Consider the following 16,488-nt stretch of genomic DNA (forward strand, 5'->3'; position numbering starts at 1 on the left):
GTTTTCTTCAATCCAACTAAGTGGTTTTTAATGCCTAAAGCTAACCAAGTGCTTTGGGTGCCTATCCAAAACAGTGAGTGAAGACAAAAGTTAATAGTCAATAAAATAAACTAGATCTCTTACTGGCATTGTCCAGGAAAATTAGTTTTTCCTGTCACCAAACCGGAAAAAAACTAATTTTTCCTTCATTGACTCATCTGAGTCATTCCTCAGAGTACAATTCAATAGATAACATTTCATCACCATAATGAATGCCATGTTGACTTCACAGCATTTTGAATTTAGGGTATTTTGAGGGTCAATGGTTTGGTAACAAATCATACTGTAAAGATCCAATGAGCACTGAAGCTCACTGGATCCTTACAATAAAAAAAAACACCTTATTAAAAGTTATTTTATCCTTATTGTGTATCAACTGTGACTAATAAACCCACAGTAACTTGCAACAATCAATATGTAGCCAAATGTTTTTGGAAGTTTTATAAGTGGCTTACTTTGAAAACAAGGTGGGAAAAAAAGGGTTGAATTCGGCAGGGGATCCAAATTTGGCACAAAACTGGCTTGTTAATTAGCAGATTTTGCTCTCAGCGAGTTAACAACAGTTTATGTGATAACTTAGATTCGTAACTGTTTCAAGCACTCAAAGTTAATCTTTTCATTTCAAAGACAGTTTACATTGTGCAAGAATGTGAGAGGGAGAGCTGGGGCTAAAATCCAGCCCAATTAACACATCCATATTATTTATCATGTTTTTTGACTGATTCTGCTTCTTCCAACAAGGTTTTCTTTTCTCTTTTTCTTCTATCTTTTTTCTTTTCTCTTTTTCTTCTATCGCTTCCCCTTCTTCATTAGAAATTATTTTAACCAACTTTTAAGCCAAACTAGAGATCAACTGACCAGTTTCTACCCTGATATTGTGATTCTTTCCATTTCTTGTTCATGTTCCATTTTGAAATCACGTTCAGCTTTAGATTCAAACATTAACATTCACTGTTGCACGTCTTGCCAGAAAAGTTCAGACAACGCTTTTAAGTATCATGGAGGAGGTCCTTCATTATGACACTTCCCCCAATAGAATTTTCTGAAGAAAAATACAGTTGTTAGTTTTAAATAACAGCCAAAAGAAACCCAAGGGAGGGGTAAATATAAAAAATGTGGTGGACACAATACTTTAAGAAGGGTCTAAATGAGCCTTTTGGGGGATTGGATTTATAGTAAATTGAGTTAGGCCTTTGTGAAATGGGGATGTGACAACTTTTTTTTTGCTTTCTTAGAGAACAACACTAGACTAAAGCTGTTTTATGGGGTATTGACCGTTGGCTCTTCCAGCTGTTACCCATTCATTCTTTCTCACACGCATTCCTTAATGTAAAAAGAGCTATCTTACCATCTAAATATCCATATTCTAACCTGGTACACCAGAAGCGCCTCCCACAAAATGAAAGCTGATAATTGGCAAGTGCTCATTTGCATGCCGAATGCAGTGGATATTTATTTAAATTTAATTTCGTTCCCGCACACGGTGCTCTGCAGGCTTTTGTGCCAAAGTCATATTAACCCCTTGACTAGTTAATATGCAGTGCACGACGTTGCCCACGCGCGATGAATATTCATATCGATGGCAAATATATATATATATATATTTGCCGTCTCTCCACCCCTCCCACTTCATTCCGTCCCAGTTGTTCAACGTAAGAGCGCGCCGCAATGGAGGCATCCCGGAAGGCTCAGTTGCTTCCCCAGATACAAATACACAACGTTTGGCTGCTTCTAGCTTATGTGTCGCTCGCTGCCGCTGATATAATGACAGATAAGGCTCAGCTGCCGAGCAGGGAGAGAGCTCTGAGAGGAAGGCAGGAGAAAATGGTCGTGGCAGGTAAATCACACAGTGGCGAGTTCGTAAAATGAAGAGGCAATAGGGGACGGGTCCGCTTAAATAGTATTTCTTAGTTGGGAAAGTTCCGAGCTGAATACAGTGACCCGGAAGTATCTAAGCGGCAGCCATCACTCGTGCAGCTGGAATGATATAAATGTTAAGGAATTTCGCTTCAGTAAGCAGTAAGGGAAACCCCTTACTGCTAATTACGCATAGAAAACACTGCGCCACCCTTTGTAAAAGGAAAGGGGGCTGTGCTGGCCCACAATTCCTTGCGGCCGCACGATTCAAAGCGACTCTCATGTATTTTCAGAAATTCCTACTAACTCATATTCATGTAAAATAAATATAAGAACAGGAGATTGAGCAGCCCGTGGCAACATAATTGAGTTGAGGCTTTTATGTTTATTTTTTCAATGATCAGTCTTGCTTGTGGTGTTTTTTTTAATCTACTAGGATATATGCATATATGATTCAGACTCTGGAAAACGATTTAAGATAACTTAATCTGACTTTAAAGCGCTTTTTGTGCGTGTGTGGAATGTGTTTTTGAACATCTGTTGTTTCACTACTTAATGTGGTCAGATTCTGTTTCAGCATGTTTGTCCTTTCCTTCGTCCTTACAAATTTGTATCATATTGAGCCCTATTATTTTCCAGCCAATTCAAAGAGAAGTAAGCTATGATTTTTTTTTCCCTCATTTTTTTCTATTTTCTTGCAGCGTTTCAAAATAAATATACATGTCTAAATGATGTCACCCGGAGATACCAAAATGGAGACCTTTATTACAGTCTGCATGTTCAGTCAGCAAGATGTCTGCTCGTTGGTAACAGCACCTGCTTTGAATTAAGCTTGAAGCAGACCGCATGGTGGAAATTGCCTCCACAGGCTTGAACCGTTGTCTTGTTCTGCAAAAGCAAAATGACAAGTCATTAGTTTAACAGCTTACCCTTTTGTATGGTTAACTAAACATACTGTACAAAAGAAAATAAAACTTCAATAAAAGCACACGGTTTTAGTAACACTCTCCAAAACGCCACCTTTAAAATAGAAAAACCCCATCAAAACGGATGCAGTGTGAAAGGTTGTGTGTCTGTTTTGTTGTGTTTTGCACCTCAGAAGGCACCCCCATTGCAGCCTCCAAAGACCCAAGCTTTGATTTTCGTGGGCATTTTAATCTCTTCGGGTTTTTGGGATGAGTAGGACCAGATAGGTATGAAGCTTAAATAAGCATGGTCTTTGAGCAAGAATTAGCTTATGAGGGGGGGAAAAGTCCTCACACCAGTATCAGGGGTTTATTTTTTGCGACCCAGGGACTCAGGAGGATGCTAATAAATTACAAAACCTGTCTCGAATGTATATATTTCCTATTTAAGTTGTTTCTCTCTCTTGCTCTTTGGTTTTTTTTTTCCCCACTTAGGTCCTTGACGTCATCTTGCCCCAACACAGGTTGTCAGATGACGCCAGACATGTCGGGGCCTGATTGATGATACAGTAAAGACATGATTTCATACTGACTGAAGTGTACCCTGCTGTACGACTCTTCATATTGAAGGGTCAGACCGGGCAGTAGGTAGCGGATGATTCTGGAGGGACATCCAGCTGTACATCGCTGGGCTGCTTGTCAATGCATTATTTGTGTTACTTTCACAGAATATGACAAAACGGCTCCGCACAGCTTTTATATCGATGTTGATTTGTTTGAGGCTTGTCCACGGTTGCTTCATCAAGCATACTTAACTTCCGGGACCAAATGTGCCAAGAGCACATTTGCTCTGATATCTTTTAACCCACTGGGTGCATTTTAGTGATTTAATCTTTGACTTATAATGAAGTCTTTGAGTTGTCCACAAAATGTGCCGTGGCAGCAAAAGCCTGCTGGGATATCTGGTGTATGTATCAAATAGTTGTTGATTAAATTAGGGTAACGTAAGTCAAGATTGATCAAATTCTCAGCTCTTTTAATAGCATATATACAAAAAAACCAATGCTTCTGTTAATACATCGTCACTTTTTTTTTTTTTTTGCCTTTACGTTGCTGTGTTCAGTTGCGTCTAATCTTATTATGTAGCGTAGAGACAAATGTGTCCCTCTCATAACTCTTAATTAATCTGTTCATATTTCAGTTGTGGGGCAGGAGGGCTGGTGTGCCACACATGAGAAACATGGTGCAATATGAACCTGGTGCTCCAACTCATCACCTGCTCAGACTGTAGCGCCCACGAAGTGCATTGTGGGAGCTTTGTGTGAGTGCATAGGAGGAAGCGGTGCCGCAGCGTCCATCTGGGCATTATGCGCATGAAGGCTCCGCCCCGTCGTAAGTTCCTTCTCCGTCTGTCGAAGCAGCTCGGAGACACGGCATGGCAGAAATCTGTTCCTCCCCTTTCACCGTGGGGGGGAGGTGGGGGCAGTTTAGATGGGGACGGGGTTTGTCGGTGTGGGCCTGTAAGCATGAGTAATTTAAGGATTGCAAGGACTGCCTCCACATATGGCCCGTGTAGTCCCGGCCTTGCATTTGTGTGAGTGCAAACGTTTGTCTCCTTGCGTACGATGAAGATCACTAATTTTGAAAGTTGCCCGTAGCCCTTCTGGCCTTTTAAAGAAGCTCCTCTTTCCTTGTTCAGACATCCTGCGGTCCTGCGTTCCCTCCCTCGCCCCAGTCTGTGTGATGTACTCTGTGACCTTGGCGAGAATGATCCAGTGGCAGATTGCTACATGGTAGGGGCACGGTAGCTATTATTTTGAGTCAGTGCAGGATAGACTGCCAATATTTCTTCTGAACAGGATGGGGGAAGTCAGCTGACCAAAATCAATCTCTGTTACGTGCTTTGCTGTGACTCTTAAAAGCAGGTTCATGGCGAAGATATACATTCCTGGTATTATTTCTCTGTTGTTTCTTTGCTGTCTCCACATGCCCTTGCTTTTAGGTTTAGAGGGGATGGAAAGAGTGTGCAAGGGAGTGAGAAAGCATGTAAATTAGGTATACAAACGTGAGATAAATAAAAAGGATTTGCTCATGGGTAGTGCTGTACCTCACGTGTTACAGCTGGCATCACAGCGCAGGAATGCAACCCGAAAGTTTGCTTGTTGGCCAAAGGTGTCCGTGCAATCTTTCCCTCTCATCTGGAAGCCTTCCAGAGGTCAAGCAGAGGAGGGACACAGAAGTCAGAAAGGGCTAAAAGCTGAAGGCGATGAGCGAAGTAAACCACGCCTTTACACATTTACTACTGAAACTGCGTTTTAATACATTCATTATGTTCATGTATACTGCAGGCAGTCATGCTTTGAAACGATGTTCTGGATGGCCACTGGACTTTTATTTAGTTGGTAATTCTCAGTTGTACTGAGTACGTGCAGCAGGATAGATACTTTTTAAACAGACAATACAGAAATAAGTATTTAGAATATTATTTAGTTCAGCAACTTTCTCATTTACTAGCATTGCTAATAAATTGCTAAATAAAAAGTAATGTGAAAAGAATATGTTATCAGCATTAATTATTGGCTGTAGGCCATCTTGCTCTCTCTAAATAATTGGCATTGAACGCCAAATATACATATCGATTGGAAAAACTAGTGTATACATACATTTCCATTTCCTTTAGACAGTATAAACATGGACAATCTCATTAACTATATTACTTCATTGTCAATGTTGGAATTTACGAAGAAATATATAGGCTATAAGTCACATTACTAAAACAAAGTAGTTTGAGTTGCCTATCCACTTCACAAGTTCCAGTTATGATTATGAGCCTAGAAATGCTGTTCTGCACATATACTGTTAAGAATCACATCACATCATTCTGAAAGACATACATCTGTGTTATGGTGAATACTCTGATCTGATCTGACGTTAACTCTATGGTGCATCACATTTAATGTTGCTGCTGCAAGGAATTATTGGGGAGCATCGAACTCCTTTCGTAAAGGAGCGAGTAGTGTATCTCAAAGGAGATGAGAAAGAAGGCATTGAAGCTTTTTCTCCTCAGGATTGGGTGAATTTAAGAAGATTTTAATTTTGGGGGCCGTTTAAAGATTTCTTCGTCCCTCGTTTGGGATCATAACCGAGCCCAAAAAAGGTGTTTCAGCTGTAAGCCCTGAAAAGTTTACTCTGTTTTTTGTCCGGTACGCTCTTTCACTTTAGCTTTATTGGATGGATTTGCTTGAGTTTATCTCCAATGGGAGTGTCCAAAGGCCTTTTTTTCCCCTGTAAATTTCACCGTATAGTTTGAAAGAAGATGCATTTATTATTCATTTTTTTTCGGGCCAGTTGGATGATGCACCTTCTTTTCTGTATCAAACCAGCTTGAAGGATTTTTGAACAGGCCCTAACAGGATGTGCTTCCATCTTGCTGGAAGGAGACGATAGAGGCGGTGACACTGGAGGCAGTGCTCTCCACAGCAACTGTTTCCATTGCTAGGATACCTGGAATGTATGACTTGTTTGAAAGTTTATCTCTTCAGAGTCCGGGCAGTTTTCAGATCCTGGACTGTGACACCTTTAGATATTAGCATATGCCACAATACCAAGTTGGGCTGTTTAAAGGGAACACTGGCAGCTGTTGTTACTTACCTCTTACTGCTCTTAAAAATGGATCACATCCCCCCAAATCTTGCCTATTTCTACCCCTCCTCTCTTTTACCCCACTTGATCTCCCCCCCTACCCATCCTCCCATGCAGCAGAGGGTAGTTGGCAACAGTATAAAGCATCAGCCTCCTCCGACGACTCGTGCCTGACTCGCTGCCAATCTGTGTGAAGCTAGAGAGAGAAACAGCAAGAGGGAGGGAAGGGGAAGAGAAAGGGGAAGAGAGGATTTTTGGAAGGAAAAAAACCGAGCAGCCTGGAAATCGACCTTCTATCACCAGTTTTGGCATCCAGGGATAGTACCTCTCCCATGTCTCTGTGCGAGGAGGCAGCAGCACTTGGACTTCAGTTTAACGGGTGAGAAACACAGGACCACAGGCAGAACCGGAGGGTAATCAAGACTAAAAACCCATCGAAACAAAATCAAACTGGGTGTTATTATCCGCTAAACAACGGATAGATCGTTGTGCCCCTGACTGGTGGTAACCTTAATTCAAGCAGAATGCCAGGGAGTCCGTTCTGATGTTTTGGTTCTGGTCCAGCCGCCTACAGCTGCTATGCTAAAAGCAACAAAAGGTGACCAAAGGGGTTTCGCTTTAGTCCCGATGTATTGCATAGAGTGAACTTCGCTTTCCAAATATCCTTGAAAACAAAGGCGCACAAAAGAATTTACGCCCATATCTCATCCAAGTTGGAAAAAAAAAAATCCTCTCATGAATCCTTCCCCCATATTCAGCCTGTTTCCTTCTTTTGTAAGCTCAGACAGTCACCCTCCCTGCTTGTTTTCTGTCGACCTCTATTCTTTCTTTTGCTGGCATAGTGAGGCAGCATAGTGAGGGTATTCAGACAGTTCTTTCTCAGTGCCTGTGTGTGTAAGGTGGGGTAATTCAGGCAGAATGGGTGTGGGGGGGGGGGGTGTGGGGGTATACTGGACTAGGCACAGTGAAAAGAGCTAGCCTGGCACCTTCTGGACCTCTGCCAGATGCTCTGCAAGAGAAATACCCACTACAGAGGTTGTTCTGCGAATGAATGTGTGGTAGATTGTGTTCTCGTGAGCACACACACACACACACACGCACACACACAGCCGTGCGCATGTTTGTGCACAGAGGAAAGTGAGGGATGATGAGAAGGTGGTGTGAGAGAGGGAGAGTGTAAAGTGAAGATGGAGAGCGGCTGAGCCGAGAGGGTGGTGAGGTTTGGCTCGGAGTTGGCTTCTTTGGACACTGCTGTTTTGACAGGTTCTTGGCCAAAAGTTTTACCTCTTCTTTTTTGGTTTGTTTACTTATTTGTGCATTTGCTTTCTAAGTGTTCTCGTTTGGTTGAAGTGCTTAGTTTTTTTTTTATAAAGCGCCCAAAGGCATGGCAGTCTGAAAGCCAAAAGAGTCCTTCACTCCCTCCCTGGTACCCTCATCTGTTGCTTTTCACTGGCTATTTACTCCTTTCATTATTTTGGCTGGCTGATCTTTCCTCCTCCCACTTCTCTTCCTCCTCCTCCCTTATCGCACACTTGTCTCCTCTCACTCTCTTATTTCCCTCTCGCAGTTATTTGGCAACATCGGCACCTTTTTATCACAGCGGCCAGAAACAGGATAAAAGGGTGCGAGCGAGCGGAGGACCGAGACAATAGTTCACAGAAGAAGGATGGAGATTTCCTATGTCCTCCTACCACCTTAAGTCACCCCACTGGACTGAGAAAATCTTTCGCCAGCGCAGTCACTGACACAGATATCCTTTGATTGCAGCTGACTGTGCCCGTGAACATGACCTGGCAGTGCCAAAAAACCTGCTGCTAAAAGACAGAACTGTCACACAGCGGGGGGGCAGGAAGCGACTGCCTGAGGGCAGCAAGGCCTCCGTGACATTTTAGTCCTTTATGCTTCTGCAATCTGTTACTCCCCACAAAAACTAAACCTTTTTGTTAGATATTAAAAAAAGAAAAAACAAGCCTTTACACACAAACGGATATTTTCAGCTCTAGTCGTCCTGCCTCCTTTATTCTTCAAAAAACTTTAACTTTAGAGCTAAACAGTTTCTTTTCAGTGCCTGTCTACGCTCTGGCTTCATGGTAATCTCTTTAAGTCTGACATAAACTGCAGGTAGCTGTTGGTATTTGGCCGTTTGTCACAGTTAAGGATCATCCCAGGCCTATCTAGGAAATGAACTATTATGTCTGTGTCAGATTAGGGATTGTTTGTATTCAGGTCAGTGTCACACATTACATCTCTTCGCTGCCAGTCACACATTGAACTTACACCGAGCTTCCATATTTGGTGTATGCTTAAGCTCTTGGTGTACCCTGTGGCCTGTTTATCTGTAGACTAATATTAGTGGTTGCAGTACAAACCAGCCTTGCTTAGTGGAGATTTGCACGCTAAGTCACCTCAGTCTTCTTAAACCCTAATCCTCCTAACACATCTGTGGGCTTCACACACACACACGCACACACATATACTTCCGTTTAGCACTCTAATTCCATGCAGCGCTGTTATCAGTGGAGTGTCACCTCTCAGTAGTTTGTTTGACTTATTGGGTATTTTTAACAGGACAAAGGTGAGGATGGCATTGCGTCTACTTGCAAAGCTACCCCCCGGTTAGAGAATCACATGCCCCTGAGGTGTCTTCAGGAGTCGGTTTGTTGACACCCTGCAGTGGCAAGCTGCACACCAGACACATTTATCATCTGCTGGAGCAAGAGAGAGATCCAGGAATAACTGCTTCAGTGTATTTAATTGTGTGTATTGAGGAGAGGAGGAGCAGGGAGAGAAGGAATGGTGGTCAAAGCGGTGTAATCCTTTAAATGTCTTCCTGCACAGAGGCCTCTGGCTCTGATCCGCTGGCCTTGGTCAGCCTGTAACGAAGTTAGAACCTTTGAGGCTGACTTGAAGCCGCTAATGGGCCTCTTTACTCACACGCTATAATTTATACTGTTGTGTCGCAGTGTTGTGATCTGACAGCATATTTCCTTGCTGTTTTCCTTCTCAGACAAGCATGCAGTCAATGGGAATCCCACAGTGGAGCCTTTTCCAGAAGGCATGGAGACCATCATGTTTGGTGAGATGGCACAAATACAGCTTTTAATTGGGGAATAACCACATATAAAATCTTCTGTTATAAGTTTGGGTTTTTGTAACACATTATAACAGTACATGGTATTACAACACAAAAGCGCTGATTGTGCACGTGTTTGTGTGTGTGTGTGTGTGTGTGTGTGTGTGTGTGTGTGTGTGTGTGTTCAGGAATGGGCTGTTTCTGGGGTGCTGAAAAACTTTTCTGGCGGCTTCCCGGAGTCTTCTCCACACAGGTGGGCTACGCAGGTGGTTTTACACCAAACCCTACCTACCATGAGGTCTGCTCAGGTACGTCTCTTTGCACATTTTTGGGTATTTATACCTTCCACACTTTGATTCACATTATTAGATCATGCAACCTTTCCATGAGCAGGTAAAGTTGGTTTGCGTGACTTTTGATGATGTTCAAGAGGCAAAAAATCGCGATGGATAAAGAGAGACGTACAGAGAAAGATGTTGAATGTGCAGCTCTCTCATCCACTTGCCTCTTCCCTTCATCTGCAGTCAACTACTCAGAATGCACTGCTCCAGATGGGCTGCACCCCCCCAATCCGCAACCCCCCGATCCCCACCCCCCCATGACCTACTTGTAAGGATTGGGCTCTGCACTGTGCTGTACTGCGGCGTTTTTACCAACAGAGGTTACTGTGTATGAAGCGCCATAAAAGCACTTCTTTCCAAGAGAATATGATTTTACAAACATGATGCTTGAAACACAAGGGCATGTTCTGTGTTCTGTTTGCTCTCTGAGATGTTGAAAATGTTTGGCTACTTGTCTCTTTCCATTTTCCTCATCACAGCTATCAGATCTGCTTCATGTGGGGAGTTGATGTATAATTCAAATGAAGATGTCTGACTGTGCGCCACTGTCTTGTGTTGCAGGAGTCATGAGCTGTTAGTTTGGGGTTTCTCTAATTCTCGGGGCGCATCATTGCAGGCATAGAGTCAAGGTGCGGTCACAGCTTGAGGCTCATGTAGAGGAGGGAAAGGATGCTCTGGGATCGGCTGGCAGGTTTTCTGAGCAGAACCCTCCACGTGATTTCTGTCAGTAGCTTCCCAGTCCCCGTTTCCATCGGCTCCCCAGCAACAAGACGCTCGGCTGTGGAGGGTGGAAACGGATGACAGAAAAACAGAGACCAAGTGTGGTGGCAAGGGAGGGGATGGGTCAAAAAAACTTTTCTGGGGAAATAAAATTTGAGAAAAAAATTGAGAGAAAGAATGGTTACCTGTCTGTCGGGTGAGAGGGTGCATGTGTTGCTCCAGTGGCCATGACGGAGCAGAACACTGCGACAGCATGAGACCGAGGAGCTGTCAACACAGCCAGGGCAGGACAGACAGATAGACAGACAGCAAGAGGAGGATGATGGAACTGTCAGAAGAGACGGGGAGGAAAAAAAGGACTGGCAGATAGGTGGATGGTCTGACAGACATAAACCAGAGAGGTTTGGGTGCAGTCAGATTACTCTTCAGTGGACAGATGCATGCAGACAGCGTGAAGAAGAGTGAAGAATTTATTATGTTATTATCAATCAGCGTATTTGATCTCATCTGATTAACAGCACAAACACCGTCCAGGTGCCAGATGTTTGCAGCATACAATGAAGAGCCGAGGCTAAAACGCTTTGTGCTTCATCTCTGCGTGAAGTGAAGTGAAACCCAAACCCAAAAACTCAAAGCTCATTCTGTCAGTGACTTTCAAAAACCTGTATAACAGCTGTATATTAGTGAATATGGCTGTATGTATGTTACTGAAATGGAAAAAGTCCCATGTTATGCCTGATGTTTTTTAAACTTTGGTCAGTGCTGGCATTAGAAATGAGAAATACCACATGCCAGTTCCACCTGTGGTCCTTATGCTTCAGCAGTGGCATAGCTTCAGAACCGATGGATGAACATCAAAGCCTCTTAACACAAAAGTGAAAGCTCTACAGACGGCAGTAATTACTCTTGTCACTGTTGCTTGTTAGGAAAGTGTTACTAAAGGTAATTTCAAGCATTTTAATTGGTGTCCAGTGCTGCATCCCTCATTCCTGTTCTGAGCGGCAGGGAAAAGTTCAACCAAAAAAGGGCAACAGGATGGCATGTTGATTCGTGTAGCCAGGGGCACCCAAAAGGTTATTCACCATGCTGAATGGTCCTTCAGCCAAAAATTGAATCTCTAACAGCTTTAGTGGTGCTGATCCTTGTTACTTCTCAGCCTTTCACCCCCTTCATATGGGACAAGCTTGGTGAGTCATGGCGTAGGGGTCATCTTTTTTTTCCAGCAGGTCTTGACAGGGGCTATGGCTCCAATATAATTTTTTTTTTATCATTCTTGTTGATTTCGCTGGTCCTTGACTGAGAGCCTACAACTAAGGACTATGGGTACAGTCTCACAGGGTAAAGAATAGCATGTGCTTGCATGCTGCCATTTCCCTCAAAAAAGAAAAAGTGAACAGTTCTACCAAATGTCAACTATTTGTTGTCAGATTCTTATAAACTGCTGAAACTCTTTGCAAAGCATGCCATTCTTGGGTTATAGCTGTTTAAACAATTGTTTAAGTGCTCTGTGTTTATTAAGCAAGAAATTATCTATTTTGCAAGCAAAGTAACTTTTCAATTTCAATGTATTTGTTTTAATAAAAAGGGGACATGTACGTTGCTTATAATTTAAATTAATTTGAATGTTCACAAGTCGGCTAAGAGGCTTAATTTCATTGGGTGTCCAATGAAGTGAGGAATTGGGTCTCACACAAGATGTGTGAATCAGGCACTTCTTTTTCCTATTTCCTTTTGAGATGCATCCATCTGTGCGATTTGTACCATTGTTGTTCACCCGAGGTTGTATTTACTTAGTTTTAAGACCTGGTGAGGAACAGATAATTGTTGTGGAACATATTTATTTATTTATTTTTTTTTTTCAAATCACATCCTGATACGTAACCTTTTGAATTCGCATTTGTGAAGAGTCTCCTGTTTGAGACTGCCTGCAGGCAGTTGGATGAAGGTCTGGGGTCCTGTCACCTACAGACAGGAATCAGTGTCTGTGAGCTTTTGTCAGCTTCCATCATAAGCTCCAGCCTTTACCGCGCCTTCTTTCTTTCTCTATCTGCCTCTTTCTCTGACACTTTTTCTCCCCCATGGTGCCATGAGCAATATCAGCACATAGTGGATTCAACCCGACTCTTCTACCTGTGGCATTTGCACTCGATGACACGTGCACACACTGGGCTGGCATGCCTTTCCTCTGCCGTGCTTTGCAATTTTTCACTTGGAGTTGCTTTGATTTCCGCATTAACTGGGTGTTATGTTGAGTGTTTGCAATGTAGAGGGACAGAATGGAATGAGGCTGCGAGATCTATGCCACTTAATGTTGATGAATACAAATGTGTGATTTCCCTCCAGGTCTGACAGGCCACACCGAGGTGGTGAGAGTTGTCTTCTCGCCTAAAGACATCAGCCTTGAGGAGCTGCTTAAACGCTTTTGGGAGAACCACGATCCTACACAAGGTAGCAGCACACTCACACACAAACCTCAAAGTCGCCCTCAAATAAGACCCATCCCAAGGGGCACAAAGTTTATTAGAGCAGAAGGATGATGCCCAGGCATGTGCCTGTGTGTGTGTGTGTGTTTTTTCGTGGGGGGAGGTCTCGTGGGTTTAAGTCAACGCTAGACAGTGTTAATGTGTCTGAGATCCAGCCATCCATAGAGGAACACACCAGTGGGTGGCATGTACAAGCCCCAATTGTGAAAGTGTAGCTGAGCATGTGCACGGCATCTACTTTATCCAATATAAAAAAGCCTTTTATCATTCAGTTCTCATATGGGCTTTTTTACTTAGGTAGTGATTGTGCTAAATTAGATTTTTCTATGTCGAATGATGTCTGGGAATTTTTCATTTTATCATATTTAGGTTTTTTGTAGTTGTCAATCACTGGAAGCTACTGACTTTTTTTTTTTCTTTTTTTTAAACTGAGCTGCAGTGGCATAATATTTCACCTTAGTACTTTAAATGTTTGGCTTGTGATGCATATATCTACACAACTCCATAAAGCGTGCCGCATAATCGCCACACGCGCACACACAGCGTCGATAAGAGCCCCCCTGGAACCCATCTCTCCACCTCTTCAAGTCTGTTGCTCTCTTGTTTTCCGTGCTCACTGGAGGAGGTAATGTAAGAACATTAATGCATCAGGAGGACACATGGAGGGTGTGTGTGCATGTATGTGTGAGAGGGGAAGGATGGGCAAAGTGGCACTCTGCTCGCTCATATTGAATGAAGGGAGGGAGATGACAAGTTGGGAAGAGATGGATCAAAGATTCATAGGCCCAACCTTCAGCACGCAGAAACAAGCACGCACACCACACTCTGCGATGCTGGCTGCACCAGTCCCGTTATCCCTTTTTGCATCTGTCATGATTGCATCCGTGTGACATAAATCCACCGAAATATCCACCATGTTTTCCAATATACAACCACTACTCATGGAAACGCATACATAAGCGGAGTGGTCAACTCTTCAATCTGTGGTTTGTTCATGAAGGAAAGAAGAGACTTTTGAAGTTGATCTGAGAAGTACATCCACCATCAGATTAGATTTGTCCCCTGTTCACCGCAGCTTTGGGCAGAGATGCGTCTCACTTCTGGCAAAGGCACAGGCAGAGTTGAGCCGACATGCCACAGGGCAGAGGCAGTGAGGCCAAAAGAGTAGTCATACATTTCCCCTGACTCAACGCCTTGTCTCATCTCATGTTTTATTAATTGTGTGCAGCTTATTGTCTATGCACTCTGCTTTGTTTAGTTTTTTTTTTTGTTCACAGTTAAGACCAGGCAACATATTTTGAAAATAACCGCAAACTCAAATATACAGTTTCCTCTTTTCTTTTCTTTTTCCCCGCAGGAGTGTTGTTCCTTGTGTGTGACTTAAATACGAATTCTTGCCGCTTCTCTCCTCTCACATTCCAGGTTTACGTGTAGCAGAAATTCTTCTGATTTGACAAATGTAGCGTGGAGTGGTGGAAAGGGGCCCGCTGGCTGTGCCTTCACGCATGCTTAAGCTCCAATTTATTCTGTCCACCTTAGAGCTGGGCTTAAAAGAGAATGGAGAAATTAAGGAAGTTCACTCTTTTCCCTTTTAACTCTGTTTTCTCCTGATACGTATCAACACAGCGCACAGGTTTATTTAATACTCTGTGTTTATAGGTGTATATTCAGTTGCATGTAATACTTCCTTGTAATTCATATATATATATATATATGAGTGTGCATCTGCAATTGTGTACACGCACATATATGTGAGCGTGCGTGTATGTGTTTTGATATCTGTGCCTCCCTGCTTTGCCTCAGTTCAAAAGGGTTTAGTCCCGACAACGTGATGTCGGGCTGCGTCAGCTCAGCCAATCCCGGCCTGGATAGCAACATTAGCAGCCAATCAGAAACTCCCAGCAGCCTTTGCTGTATGCCCTCTTTCCATATTCAGCAACACTATTCTCAATCTGCTGGCTTCCCTGGGATGTTGCATAAACCCCCCCCCCCCAATTCAACACGCTTCCATATCATAAGTTTCTTATGTCTGTGTTGAGACGTCTCTTCAGGAGCACACCTTCACAAGAGTTCCTGCGGAATGCTCGAGTTCAGACAAACCGTCAACAAAGTGGCTTCTGCTTGTCAGAAGCCACTTTTCATGTCTGAAAAGATGATTTGATTTGGAATGATCACTTTTTACACACAAACACATCTTGCTGTATTTTCACACACTGCTCGTCACGATAATATCTTTGACTTCCATACAGCCACCTGGATATGTGGACTGGCGTAACTCATGCCCATACTATACAAGCAGAGGGTGCATGAAGCTGCACATGCAGATCATCGTCTTGTTACAGACACCTTTAGGGCCTGATTTCCTCCTTGGTTTCCTTGTCCCCTTAACTGATAATGAAGGATGGAACATCTTACATGGCCTTTTTTCATTCTGTCAACTTGTCAAGTCATCTATCTATTTTTCTCTTTCACTCATACTCTGCTACTCTGCCTGTCTATAATGCTTTGATGTATTCAAAGATAAAGTCAACACTTCTTCTCGCCCCTCTCTCGATGATTCCTTGCCTTCTCCTCCTCTCTTCTGCCCCGCAATTCTTTGCTCCCTGCACATTTGCGCATTATTCCCCATCCTCACCCGTTTCACCTGCACCCCCCCCCACCCTTGTCCTCTTCGAAGTGAAGGGAGCAGAGGGGCAACTGAGTGAGCAAACGGCCCAAAGCCCGTCAGTACATCCGCAGAGCAGCACACAGAGTCGACCGCTCCCTGAGGCCATCCGCTCATCACACAAACACACTCACTTCTCTTTTATCTCTTAGTCACTCTCTCCTCCCTTCTCCTCACCCCAACCCCCACCCCCATCTTCAACGCTCTCCCATCTCATCCTCCAACCCCCCTTTAGCCGCCCTTCATCTTAACAACCGAGGCTTTCCCCCCTTCTTATTGTTTCCTCCTCATCTCTTTCCCTCTCCTTTACTTCCTCTTCCCTCATTCCCTTCATCTTCTCTATTTTTTGAGGCCATGCAGTATTTATGGTGTGGGCTGCTGATGCTGCGTCAGTGAACAGGCATCACAGGCATATGCCGATAGACACAAAAGCACAAATGCACAGCTAAAATGGCCGACGCAGCTGTCCTCATTTGATAACGTCTGCACGTACATGCACGCTCATCCTTGTAGGCAAGTGCCGGTGGAGTCACAGAGTACAGAGTGGTATATTCCAATCTATTTAACAAGTTTGAAAATGTTGGCTTTAATTTTTCTTCATCTGAGCTCCCAGCTTGATTTATTTTTTCATAAAACCTACAGAATGCAATGTTGGCAGTTTGCTGTGTTGTTGCACTCTACGTGATGAGCTATTTTCGCAGCTTATCATGTAGATCAGTGAGATTTCTTATCACAGTGTCACAGATTTAGCGTTTCTTGGGTC

General features: G+C 43.4%; 1 protein-coding gene across 1 annotated transcript in view; it reads left to right on the forward strand.

Moving 5' to 3' along the window:
- Nucleotides 1–1,681: 1,681 nt before the first annotated feature.
- Nucleotides 1,682–16,488, forward strand: part of msrab (methionine sulfoxide reductase Ab) — a 34,457-nt gene continuing 19,650 nt past the window's right edge. Inside the window, exons 1-4 of the mRNA XM_072365815.1 lie at nt 1,682–1,876; nt 9,451–9,519; nt 9,705–9,824; nt 12,921–13,025. Coding sequence (XP_072221916.1) covers nt 1,708–1,876; nt 9,451–9,519; nt 9,705–9,824; nt 12,921–13,025 — 463 coding nt within the window. The 5' untranslated portion in view covers nt 1,682–1,707. The remainder of the gene's footprint in view (nt 1,877–9,450; nt 9,520–9,704; nt 9,825–12,920; nt 13,026–16,488) is intronic.

Source organism: Leuresthes tenuis, unplaced genomic scaffold (assembly GCF_036924035.1).
Source record: "Leuresthes tenuis unplaced genomic scaffold, fLeuTen1.0.hap1 SCAF_15, whole genome shotgun sequence".
NCBI lineage: Eukaryota > Metazoa > Chordata > Actinopteri > Atheriniformes > Atherinopsidae > Leuresthes > Leuresthes tenuis.